Source organism: Humulus lupulus, chromosome 8 (assembly GCF_963169125.1).
Source record: "Humulus lupulus chromosome 8, drHumLupu1.1, whole genome shotgun sequence".
NCBI lineage: Eukaryota > Viridiplantae > Streptophyta > Magnoliopsida > Rosales > Cannabaceae > Humulus > Humulus lupulus.
In genome coordinates this window covers 51,293,975-51,308,092 of record NC_084800.1, presented here as the reverse complement: position 1 = coordinate 51,308,092, position 14,118 = coordinate 51,293,975, and the positions used below count along the sequence as shown (strand labels likewise).

At 35.9% G+C, this 14,118-nt stretch overlaps 2 protein-coding genes across 2 annotated transcripts; both read right to left on the bottom strand.

The window, feature by feature from the left end:
* Positions 1-6,597: 6,597 nt before the first annotated feature.
* LOC133797201 (cytidine deaminase 1) lies at positions 6,598-7,754 on the bottom strand. Its single transcript, XM_062235030.1, has one exon. It carries the CDS (start codon positions 7,648-7,650, stop codon positions 6,721-6,723), a length of 930 nt encoding a protein of 309 aa, XP_062091014.1. The 5' UTR covers positions 7,651-7,754; the 3' UTR covers positions 6,598-6,720.
* A 4,181-nt stretch (positions 7,755-11,935) lies between these two features.
* Positions 11,936-13,220, bottom strand: LOC133795388 (uncharacterized). The gene is made up of 2 exons (XM_062232837.1): positions 12,819-13,220; positions 11,936-12,658 (listed from the first exon to the last, which is right to left on the bottom strand). The coding sequence occupies exons 1-2, from the start codon at positions 13,218-13,220 to the stop codon at positions 11,936-11,938; spliced, it is 1,125 nt and encodes a 374-aa protein (XP_062088821.1).
* Positions 13,221-14,118: the final 898 nt, after the last annotated feature.

Here is a 14,118-nt window from a genome sequence, read left to right as displayed (position 1 = left end):
AATATCTAGCCCCCAAGAGGTCAATCCAAACTAATCCAAGTAGTAGGGACACTCCCGAGGCCCATAACTAAGTTCCCGGGGTCAAAGCGAGCAAACGGGGTGAAAACAGGGCAAGGGCTGCGGCCCTAGCACCTTGGGCCGCGGCCCCCAGAATTTCCAGAGGCAAGCGCCGCGGCGCCCCACACAAGGGCCGCGGCGCCCAGCGAAACAGAAGGGCCACCTGCTAACTCGAGCTAGGGCCGCGGCGCCCAACCCAGAACCATTCTCCAACGTGTTTTCAACACTTCAAAGTCCCCAAAAACACACCTAAACATTCCCCAATCATCAAAACAAAGTTCCCAATACCTCAAAACCCTCAAAACTCAAGGTTCAAACAAACCGAAAACTCAACGATTCACAAAATCAATTCAAAGCTTAGAAACTCGAAATAACTCAAAACTTAAACTTCAATTACCTTTGATTGGGTTGTTTTCCGTCAAATCCTTCGGCTAAGAAGCTTCTATTCTTTCCTAGGATCGCAATGCCTCGACCCTCGCTTGATTCCGACTCCTAGAACTCAAGATATCCTCGAAAACGCTCAAATGGTAAAACGGACCGTCTTTGAGAGAGAACGGGAGGTTTCTAACGTCGTTCTTATCTGACAAGCTACTTCAAGCTTAAGTAACCTCAAATAAAACCTAGTGCTCGGGGTCCCGAAAACACCCCCGGGGATACTATTGTCAAAACTTCCAGAATTTCACCCTGATCTCAAATATTCCCAATCTATCACCAAATAACATTTCTATTACCCCAAAATTGATCCCGTTATGACAAAACCGCTAATCCATTATATATGACCGTCTCATGTCGAATAGCTCGAATATATCTCCATAATAATGAAATCTCATTCACATATTACAATATGCACCCAATTTACAAATATGCCCTCAGCAGGCCAAATTACCAAAATGCCCTTATCATTTTAAATACTCCCATACACATGCATTTATCATCATATAATAATATAATTCACATTAACATGCATATATTCATTTTTATAACATATTAAATCAATTATGGCCCTCCCGGCCTCCTAATCAAGGTCCTAAACCTTATTAGGAAATTTGGGGCATTACAGGTGTGCCGCGGCCCGCATGCGCGCGCAGCCATGGGAGGCTGAGGGAATTCGAGCGCGCTGCGGCCCACGTGGTGGTCAGTGGAGAGCTAGCCTCTGTTTTGAGGCTAGCCGCGGCTCTAGTGGGAGGGGCCGCGACCCTTAGTGTCAGTGAGGATTTTAATGATATTTTTGACTTGGGAACTTAAAGGGTAAGGCTCGGGATGGATTTTATCATTCGGATTGATAGAATTCAAGATCCCGGAGGTTAGGGTTACGGTTTGGGGTTATTTGTTGGGTTGGAATTTGATGGTTGAATATTGTTATGTGTTGTGACTAGGATTTCGGCGAGGCTCATGTTAGTGGACTGTGCTCGGGACATCGGTGCTCGGAAAGTTCGGAACTCAGGTAAGAGAACCCTTGTTCCCATAGAGCTTGTGTGCAGGGCTGAGCCGAATGTGTTTGAATGAATTAATATGCAGGGCCGAGCCCAATATGTTAGAACTGCGGGGCGTAGCCCTTTATTTGATTATGTTAGAATTCTATGTATGCTTGTTATACTTTGTGAATTATGATGTGAATGGTCGGCTTGGGCCAGGAACGGTGTAGACTGAGAACGGCGAAGGGCCGGGAACGGCGTTGGGCACATTGAGTGCAAGGCCGAGAACGACAAAGGGGCCGGGAGCAGCGCTGAGCACGTGGAGTGCGAGTTGCCAGAGCGAGTTCCCAAAAGGATACCTGGGATATCCTCACGGCATGGTCCGCGAATCCAGGGCTTGGTAAATGCCTGGGTCGGCTAGGCCGTACGTGTTTAGCCATTGGGGGCATGTCTATATGTTTGATATATATGTTGCATATGTTATCTGCTTGTGGGTTCTCTTGCTGGGCTTCGGCTCATAGATGCTCTATGGTGCAGGTAAAAGGGTACAGAAGTGATCCACCAACCATGAGTACAGCAGGCGTGAGGCGGCGTGTACATGTTCGGCCAGCCTGGCCGCCACGGCCAGAGGATTTTGGGAGATGCTTGTAGATAAACTCTGGTTTTGTCGTCTAGTTGACCTGGTTTAATTAATATGCTGTAAACATTCCTAAACTGTATTTTGGGATCCCAAGTGTAAACCCTTCTATGATTTTCTATGGAAATTAATATTTCTAAGGTTTTTCCTTTGTTTATAGCTTAATTACACTGTTTGATCTAAAACCTCGATTAGCAAGATGAAAGCTTGTATTTAAACTCACTTAGTAGCGGCTCTAAGGAAGTAGGGCGTTACACTAACACCTTTGCCAAATCTGACTAGTTAGTCAGTTCCATGCACAGGTAAGCAATGCTATCAATGTATATCATATGCCAATTATCCAAGAATAGGGCATTCAACATGCTTACTAAACGGTTGCTAGCATAATTACGATCATGCACAAACACAGAGACTCAAGCTCTGACCAATCTCATATTCATCGTTCATGGCATGCCCTAATCACATGTTTCTCGTGCATCACATGCATCACACTTAGTCATCCAGCATGCCTCAATAATAACCATATGCAAATGGGCAAAGCTGCCAAGCATACACTATGCTATCAATGTTCACATTCAATATCCAACATGCATCAATCACAGCCATGCATGTCACATATGGGGTGCAGTTTTCTTACCTTGGGTTCGAGCAAGAATTAATAAAAGAAACGCCCTTTGAGAACGATCAACTTTTAGTCCTTTAGCGGTCACCTAGTCATAACCAACAAAATATATGATTCATCAATAAAAATGAAAGCAAAGGTTTCCAAACTAATATCTAGCCTCTGGACATCAATCCACACTTAACCGGGTAGTAGGACCGACCCCGAGGCCTTAAGCTAGCATCCCCAAGTCAAAAACCTATTTCTGGCCAAATCTGCCCTGATGGGCCGCGACTCACCATAGCCATGCCGCGGCTCACCCTCAGACAGAGGCAAAAACTTGCCCAGAAGCACACTCAGGCCGTGGCACGCCATAGCCAGGCCGCAGCACATTACGCAAACCAGCAACAGTCAGATTTTCTTCCCCTGCGTTTCCCTCGAAACCAAACCTTCAAACCAGTCCCAAACCTCAACCTAACACCCAATTTAACCACTAAACATTATCCATAACTCACCCTCATCAAAACCCAAGTTAGACACCAACCAAACTTCCATTAATTCCAACTAACCACCAAGAAATCACAAGCTGAAACTTAAAGGAAAACAGAGTATAATCAGACTTTCATGGCTGAGTTTCCTTACCTCAAGCTTGGTTTTCAATCCCCTTCAATAGCTGAATCAAGTCCCTAAGCCCAAACCTTGATTTCCTAGCTTGTTACCTCAAATTGGCTCTCAAAATTCCAAAGGGAGAAAGAAGGAAAATGGTGTACGGCAGAGAGAGAAGGATGAGGTTGATGATGCTCTGTTTTTTTTCTATTTTCTACAGCCATCTAAATGATACATATCCTTTGCCAAATGACCTAAATGCCCCTAGGTCACTTAAGGTTTCTAAAGCCATCCCAAGGGAAAAAATTGTCCTTTCCAACCTATACCGTTAATTATAATTAACGCTCTCCAATTCCCGCTATTCTCAATATTCTCAAATACCAATAAATCATATCCCATTACCCTTTAATTCCCGGTAATGTTCTAATCATCAAAGTGACTCCGAGACTCACCCCGAGCCCCGAACTTAAACCCGTTATGACTAGACCGAACACTTACATTCCCATGATCGTCTCATGCCGAATGGCTCGAACCAATCCACATATGATGTGGTAAAATTATAATTCACCCATATGCTTGAAATTACACAATCACACCCCCCAACGGCCAAATTACCAAAATGCCATTGCAATTAAAATATGAGCCCATATGCATGCATTCACCATCATATAATAATATAATTCACATAAACATGCATATAATCATTAAATACCATAATAAATCAATTATGGCTCTCCCATCCTCCTAATCAAGGTCCTAAACCTTATTAGGAAATTTTGGGCATTACAGCAAAGGTGTGAGAAAAATAATAGAAAATCTGGATTTTTCGTTATGTTGATATCATATTAAAATGTGTATGAATTTGAGAGATTGAAATTTTGATTTGTACATGTTGTGATAGTTTTTTTAGTTGAGTTTTTGTTGTGATAAATTGATGAGTTTTGTTGAGATTTTTGGTTGGTGGTGAAATTGATGAGTTTTGTACAAGAGAAAATGTTAATCTAGTTTTGTTTTTATCTATTTGATTTTTTAATTTTGTATGATTTAATTTAATTCAAATGGATTTTTTGTTTAATATTTTCTTACCTTTATTTTAATATTTAAAATATCGTTTAAATTTTAAATTTTTGAATTTTGGGGCATGATTTGATAGTTAGTGGTAATAGTTCAGGGGTAAATTCCTATTTATTTTTTAAATTATACACATGTCAATATTATATTAACACTCTAGTGTCGCCACATCACAATTCTATTAGGAAAATTAAACAGAAGTCGCACATTTCAATAATGTGAATAGTTCAGGAAAATTTTTAACAGCATAAAACAATTTTGTAGGGTTAATAGTTGGGGAAATCCCAATAAGCCTAATGAAAATGTAATAATACAAAGTGAAAGTTACTAAATGTCAGCTCTTCGGCTCTTCCCATACCTACTTGATACCAAATTTAGCATTACTTTTGCGAAGAGCACAAAAGTATTATTGTGGGAGCCTAGAGTGTTCGAGGCTACTTAATGCGAATTAACAATTTATATTAAGTTTTATATATTACAATAAAGAAGCTCCAATTTTTTTAATTTGCTATCAAATTGAACATCGAACTTTGTTTATGTAATATAACATTATAAAATCTCGAAAGAAGTAGAAACTAAAAAAAAAATTAAAAACTTTTGATTTTTTCAACAACTAATTGATTGTGTTTTTTTTTTTTTTGTAGAACTTCATCTTCACCATCACTGAGTACCTATTCCCACATAGTAATTAATTAGGATTGTACACCACAAAAAATAGCTTCAATGGTATCACCTCAATATCTATTTTTACAAAAATTTCGTTAATTTTTTTTTAAAAATTATATAAGATATTTGCATGCAAAATACACAACTGATCTATTATATTAAAAAAGAAAAATGCCATGTCATTTGTATGTAATATTTTGTTAATATATCATTACCCAACATTCCGTGAGGAAAAAAAGTAGTATATGAAATAAAACCTTAACAAATATAGGCTTATAATTAGCAAACCCCTAGAGTCAAAGAAAAAACAAATCGAACTTGGTTTAAGACTAATTAGCATAAAAAGCCTAATTGAAATTGTTTATTCGAATACCACACACATGGATATAATATCCAAAAATTAATATGTAGTATGTGGTACAAGTAGACCCTTACTATATTACTCTAATCCAAATAATGGTCTTAGTCGTCCCTACCCTATCGATCCTTTAGATCAAATATTGTATACAGTCAAAATATCACACATCAAAATGTATTACTATGAAGCTTCCTGGCTGCAATATTCTATTATACTTATAGTTATAGATTCAACTACTACTTTTGTTGTGTAATGGCCACGAAATAAACAAAGTGGTAGAACTTCTACAAGATTTTAAATGTTAAAATTGACTGTGGATAGCTGGATTGATGATTATTGCTTGGTCATATAGGGCCACATACAATCTCTTTCATCAAGTGTTACCATACTCTATTATCTTTCCTTCCTTTTTGTTAACACTTGATCGCCCCAAAAGTTCATATGTGATGGACACTCTTCTGAAATAACCTCTGGTTTATGAGTCAACTAAGAACAGAACAAGTGGAGTGACTTTGGCTAGAATGCAACTTAAGTGATAGAAAAAGCAAGCTCGACAAGTTCCTTTTCAGTTTTCACCTTAAAATGTCATCATAGCTATTGTAGTTATAATGGCTTAAAAGAAATGTGGCAAGAGTTATGTTGTTTTCTGAACTATTCTTTTGTGCACAGGTGTTCAAAGTTATGATATTAAAGAATTGGGTACTTTATTAGAATGATTAAAAAATAGGAAAGTGAATGAAGATGATGCAACATTGGAACTCCATTAGCACCAATCAATTTGGCAATTATGAGTGGCACAGTGAAATTCATTCAATAATGCCTTAGACCAGTGATTGAACTGTATGTAAAAGGACTTTTGTTTATGACATCAAAAAGACCGTCTCACAGTATTTTCAACAATCAAAGCTCCGTAGTAAAGCAAACCAATGAATAAAATTTAAAAGAAATACTATAACTAGTTCTGGCATTTCTTTGTTTTCTCATCTTTGACTAGTGTGATATAAGAAGAAGAGAAAACAAGATGCTGGTATACAATAGGCTAAGACTTCTTAAGGTTGGCTTTTCTGTTTTAATGAAATCAAATACCATGTAATCCAATCCAACCCAATTCATAATATTAAAAGAAAAAAAAAGGAAAAGATTCGGATCACTGTGGTTAAAAAGTAGTACGAACCAAATCAAAAGATGTACACAAAAAGATCATCTTCATTCATTGACTTTACTCGGTCCAATCCTTTCCCAATATTAATCAACCAAAATGGTTAGAAAAGGATAACAAGGTTATGATAGAATACACATTTAACTCGCATCAACAAGGACAAGTCTTTTTACTGCATTGAAAAACCCGAAACTCAGACTTTGGCGAGATGGACTGCAAAAGAAGCCTCGCAGTTTGTTCTTGTCTGATCGAAGCATCTTCCTTCTCCACTAAAACGACAGCCACTATTTTGTCGTACCCGCCACCTCCTCCGGCTATGTAAGCAATCAGCGCCGCCTGGACCGGTCCCAAGCTCGGATTATAGGCCGCCGATTCCGTATAAGACCCTTTGTAAATCCTGCCACTAGAATCCAAAATCGCCACCCCAGAAGGGCAGCCACTGTACGGCGCATGAGAATTGTTCGTGGCCTCTAAAGCTGCGAGTTTCAGTAGACCCACCTCGCCATTTTCGTCGCACGAGCCATTGGACAAGCTATGGTGGGTTCCGCTCGGGAACGAAAACCCATTACGGTGTGGCTCCAAGAACAACGGCATGTCCTTGTCCAGTAGGTCGTCGGGTCCGAACCGCTGAGGCAAAAGACTCAGAAGCGGGTTGAACTTGTCGAAATCGGGGCGATTGCCGTCATCGTCCCCGGGCTCCGCCGACGTGATCAGGATCTTGATATCCGGGGCTCCGCGGATTTCTTGGAGGAATTGGCGGCAATGGCCGCAAGGGGCGGAGGAGACGGCGATGTATTCGAGACGGGTTTCGCCGTTGATGGATAGATTGGTGACGAGGAATTGCTCGGCATGGACAGAGTGGTGTAGAGGGAGACCCGGGAACTCAAGGTTGACGCCGAGGAATATCCGCCCCGATGAGCCATAACCGACGGCGCCGACATGGAACTTGGAGATGGGCGGTCGGGCCAGGGTCTGGGCTGGCTTGACGAGAGAGGGGAGGAGTTGTAGGACTGTGAGGCCGGAGTTGGCAGCCATGGATTCAGCCTCGGAGGCTTCGATTACGAAACTGGGTGGATCCATTTGTACACGGATTCTGTGTATTTGGATCAGAGAAAGAGAGAGACCAAACGAGTAATCCCGGAAATTAGGAAGAGAGGAGGGAGGAGGAAAATGATAAGTTGTTCACTAATTTATAGGCGAGGCAAGCAAGAGATTAGATATTTTTTTAATTATTAAAATAAAAAAGCTTAGAATTTTGTATAGAGTGAGTCTAGTTGCTTCGTTTTATTATCCTAAGAAACCTACTATTAATCATTATTGGATTAATAGTACGTTCCATGCCTTCGACTTTTTGGTGTTGTCAATATTTACTTTTATTATTTATTATTATTACCTACAATTTTAAAAAATAATTATCGTAAGGAAAATTCTTTAGTCCTATTAGTACTTCGCCCGTTAAATTTTCCAAGTATCGTGATGTGAATTAGTTTGGTGTATTTATCTTTTATAGTGTTTTACATATAGAATGGGTTATATGAACGGATTGTGAGTAGTAATCTTGATGCAGCTGTTAAAGGTACGGACAATAGGGTAATTTATATCCAAAATAGTGTATAGTTAAGGTGAATATGGTCATTTTGGTATTGATTTGTAACTTATTTAGTAAAGTATCCTTTTACTATGGGTAAGTAATTTTGAATTAAGTGGTAAGTAACAATGTTATAGTAGAAAGTAAAAAAACCTGAACTAATCAGTCTAGTGTTTTTTTTTTTTGTAAATTGTGTTAATAAAAGCTTTAAATATGTTTTAATGGTTGGATGAATGAATTAGCACTAATTAGGTACCTCATTGTTGTATAATTAATTGTGTATGAATTTTGGCTATTATATGATATCAAGTAGCTAAGAGTTTCACTTTTCATAAGTATTTTTTTAATGATTTTTTTTGTAACAAAATTAAAGTAGATGGTAAGAGTACTAGAATAGTAATCTAACTAAGACTAGAGCATGATGCATGGTAGCTTTAGGGCCTGTTTGGTATTGTTTTTTGTTTTTTGTTTTCAAAATTGTGTTATCAGAAATGAGAACAGAAAATTGTTTTTGTAGTTTTCAAAAAACAAGAGGTGTTTGGTTAATATTTTCTAAAAACAATTTTTTAGTTTTATTTTTTTTAAATCTTAAATAAAAAATTAACAAATATATTTACAAAGAGAAATATATTTTAAAAGTTTGCAATAAATAATGAGATAAAATAATTTCAAAGAAAAAATGATGAAAAATAAGAAGTGAGAAAATTTGAGAACAACAGAAAACAACTTTTCCTTGTTCTCAAAATTTTCTATTTTTTGTAACTTTGTTTTTAAAAATTGTTTTCTGAAAACAATACTAAACACCCCCACTTGATTTCAAAAAACAGTTTTTAGCTTTTAAAAACAAAAAACAGTTTTTTAGTTAAGGTGCCAAACATCCTCTTAATAACTTTCATCTTTTTTCTCTTATTTAAAAATTTACCTAATTATCTTGCAATCACATTGGTATATTCTCACAATAGCATAAATTCATGTCACTAATATAAATAGATATGAATCATAGAACTACCATGTCACCAGCAAATAAAATGATTATTACAAATTAAACAACAACACTGTACAATTTGCACTTAATTTTCTAAAAAAAAAAAACTTGAATGAAACCAAAAAATATCACAATGACTTTCATCAAACGAGTCTTGCACAAGACAATTGTTAATAAATGCTATCATTAACTCAAACAACATTTAATTAAGAAAACTAATCATGTTCATACATAAATAATCATTAATTTCAAATGCAGAACAACTTTTTCTTAAAAAAACAAAGTCAATGGAAAATAAATGGCTTAAAACATCACTCCAGCCAAAATGCATGTATAAACTTCAAAATTAAGACAGAGATTCAATTCATTCTTCATTTACACATACAAAATAAAATATAAAAGTAGGCAAATAGGCATTGCATCAAACATTTGGTGCTCTAACTAAATCCATTAAAAAAAACAAGAAATATAGAGAGAGATTACCTCTCCACGACTTTAGAAGAATGGGTGGAAGTTGGGAAGAGTGCCTTTGTCATGGACCGCTCATTGGGACGATCAAATACCTCTGAGTGGGTGTGTTGCTTGACGGGAGTGAGAATGAACAAGAGAATGAATTAAAATCAACGGAACAAATGATCTGCATCCATCAAATTTAGTTAGCAGAACATAATTTCTATATGACGAAATTTAAAATATGAGAAGACAAACAAAATTAGGGCACAAAATGAGAAAAATAAGAAGAGCAAATGCAAGACAAATGTATCCACAGATGGAAAACAAGGTAGCTTTGTTCCTGGACAATGTACGAAAAAAACAAAGGAGAAGAATGAATGAAACCCACCATCAATTAACCGCGCCAATCCACCTATTATTCAACAATTTTAACACAAAACTCTGACTAAAAAAAGCAATGGAGAGGGAGAGATAGACCGAGGTACATTAGGAGGGGAAGAACAACTCTTCTTTGTTTTCAATTAAAAAAATCAGAAAAAAAATTAAGAGTGGAAACGGTAGTCGGTTCCTAAGAGTTATCAAGGAGTATATTTGTATTTTAACACATCCTCAACCAAACACCACAATCCCACCGTCCATCATGGATCCAATGGCTGAAAATAGATGAAGTACTAAGTCCTTCAAATCCAATCAAATCCAAGTGAGGGACTAAAGTATTGCTCCATAATACATTTTTCTTCTTTTTATCAACCTTAACGTGTTAACTACTCAACCAAAATAGATAAAATTGGAGAATTTGTTAGAGCAATCTCAATAGATACAATTCTGTGTCTAATAACTCATCAAAACATTTTTTTTATTTATTTTATCAATATTTTTTATATTACACAACATCAACTTTTTTATTTTTTCAATGTGTCATTTGAATATTATTTTTAATTTTTTTTCATTCATTATCAATAATATCTTTATATCTTTTAATATTTAGCCATATATAATATCAAAACATAACTATAATTATTTTAGATTATTCCAAAATAAAATAAAATATAAATTAATACAAAATTTAAAAATAATTCTCAATATAATAATTATAACAAAATATAAAAATATAATATGTATATAAGTATAATTTTTTTTTATTAAAACTATATAATATTATTCATAATATAAAATATATATGGAGAAAAGTTAAAAAATAAAATAAAATATTTATAAAAGAGTGAATAGTTGTCTTTATAGTATCTTTGGTCACTTTCTTTGTGCAAGTAATCTGATTTTGCTTCGAGCACAGGGCTTCACAAGTCAAGTAACGGATCCCATGTAGGGCTTCCCGCCCAAATGCTCCAATAGAGAATAATTCATTTGATAAAGAACCATTTTATCATATTTGAGCTATAATTTTAGAGTATAACTATTTTAAAGGGGCCATTGAGAGTGCTCACATTTTGAGAGATTATTTGTTAATATTATTTTGAAAGAAAATATAAATCTACTTATTTATGTAATTTTATAAATAAAAAATGTATTATTAATTTAGTAAATGGTTGAAAATTAAAGACTTAAATTTAGTTAGCATATAACAAAAAAAAAGTTAGTACATACAAAATTGAGCATTGCTATAAGACAAATATGATGTCAAAAACCACCTAACATTGATTAGTGTAATTTAGTAATTAAAAAAGAGTCTGTAGATAAAAAAATTGAGCATTGCTATAAGGCACCTATGTTGCCCAATACCATCTAACATTGATTGACACAATTTATTATAAAGTACCACATATTATATTTAATAAATTAAAAAAAATAATAATTAGTACATAAAAATTACACATGTAAGGGGATAAGAAATTAAGAATATTAGCGGGGTGGGGGTAGAAAATCTCCATGGAGACATATTTATTTTAAAAGAACGATGAAAATAAAAATTTAGTTATAATGAAAGTGAATTTTACTAAAATTAAAACATTATATAATGTTACTACTTGAGGCTAGCTCAACTGCTCAAGTATCACATGGTATTGGAGACTAGGTTTGAAACCATGTGTAAGAATTAAAAAAAAAAATAGATAATGTTTATAATTCAAAATATAAAATATTATTACAAATAAAATTAAAAATCTTTAAAAAGAATTATATGCTGGACCATGTATAATATCAGACATGTCATAATAATTTTTTTAGATAAATTTAAATATAATATTATAATTACTTAATTATTTATTTATTTATTTTGATCAAGAAAAAGAATTTTTATTAATCACAGCAAAAAGCAACCAAGCTACAGCCAACACAAGCCCACTGAAATAAACTAGCTCACCAATTCAACACTAAAAAACTCACAGCTTTACAACATCATCAGAGAAAAATGCACTCAGTCTACACTTAATGGCATTTTTTATCAACTCAACTACAGTCATAATACTAAGAGAGTAATTATGAACAACACAAATATTTCTGTTATGCCACACAAAGTAGACTGTAGCAGAGAACACAACCGCCACCTTTGAAGCTCTAACCCCCTTACTCATACCACCAATCCATCTGCACCAGTCTGAGTAAATAAGAGGCCAAGAACAGCCAAACCAGCTATGAATCTTTTGAACAACCTGCTGAGAGAAATAACACCCAAAGAGCAGATGACTATGACTCTCCAACTCTTGATCACAGACCGGGCAAAGAGAAGAATCCAGCTGCATCACTCTTTGTAAGTGGTCCCTAGTTAGCAACTTAGAATTGACAGCAAGCCAAGTGATGAACCTATGCTTAGGAACACTCACTCTGTTCCAAACAAATTGCTTGTAATTGACAGGGGTAAGCTGAAACAGCCCAGTATACAATTGTCTAACTTTAAACCTTCCATTACTACCAGCCTTTTCAATCTCCTCTTGAGAGAACATCTCACGTAATTGACAGATTTTGCGCCAATACCAACTTGCATCAGCCTTAAGTTGGTATTGCCAAAAGTTTTGGCCCTTTAAATACACTGCATGAACCCACTTTACCCATAATGCTTCCTGCTGATGACTAATAGCCTTCTCCAAACCCCAAACCACCAAAAGCTTTAGGCAAACAAACCGTAGACCAGGATGTAAGATGAAATTTGCTTCTAGTTCCATCATTACCCCAAAGAAACCACATGCAAAGCTTGTCCACTTCTTTGATTATACTTTGAGGCAATAAAAAAATATTCATCCAGTAATTTCTCAGCCCCAAAAGAACAGAAGTGATGAGCTGAACTCTCCCTGCATAGGATAGATGTCTACTTGACCAAGTGTGAAGTTTAAGCTTTAACTTTTTAAGAATTTCACCGCAGTCAGCCGCTTTCCATTTAGTGGGTCTCAAAGGAACAACAAGGTATTTCAGGGGGAAGGAGCCCTCTTCTAACTCTAACAGAAGCTGTAGTTGGCGTTTGTCTTGAGCAGAGATACCACTGAAGAAGACTTGAGACTTGCTTAAGTTAGCCTTCATTCCAGTACTATAGCAAAAGTCTTCAAAAACCTGCTTAATAATCTGAACTGAACCTCTATTAGCCTTGCAAAAAATCACTAAATCATCAGCGAAGCGTAAGTTGATGATTTTGAGATTTTTACGTAAAGGATGAAACCGAAATTCATGATGCATTGCACCAAATTGAAGCAATCAGGTGAGATATTCCATAACTAAGACAAATAGTAATGGGGAAATAGGGTCGCCTTGTCGAAGACCCTTAACTCCTTGAAATCCACCCTGCAAACGACCATTCATCAAAACAGAATAGGACGTACCTCTGAGACAAACCATCACCCAATGAATGAATTTAGAAGGAAACCTCAATCTTATTAATAACCTCTCTAAAAAATCCCAATCAAGAGTATCATAGGCTTTACTCAGATCTATCTTCAAAGTACATATCAGGGAAGCATTCTTTCTGTTATAATTCTTAATCAAATCTTGAAAAATAAGGATGTTATGAGCAAGAGATCTCCCTCTAATAAAAGCACCTTGATTGGAACTAATAATAGAGGCTAACACTTCCGAAAGCCTACTGCAAAGCATTTTTGAAATGCACTTATACAGAGTATTACAACATGCTATAGGCCTATAATCAACTGCCCTATTAGGGGAATCAATTTTAGGAATTAGAACCAAAACTGTTTTGTTCAACTCAGCCAGGATCCTCCCTGTTTTAAAAAAATCTAAAACAGCCAAAGAAATGTCATCTCCAATATACTTCCACATAGCCTTGTAAAAATCTGAATTGTAGCCATCTAAGCTTGGACTTTTAGTACCTGGAATACTAAACAGAGCTTTATTTACATCAGCTTTAGTAAATTTCTTGATTAAGTTCAGCTGCAAATCAATGTCTAAACAAGGGCCCAAATCAATGCAATCAATGTTAATCAGCCCAGAACCTGAACTTTGACTTCCCATATACTGCCTAAAATGATCAAGAAAATGCTTCACTACTGCCCCATAATCAGTAATTACCTCCCCATGATCATTCAAAAAAGACAATATCCGATTCTCCTCTCTTCTCTTT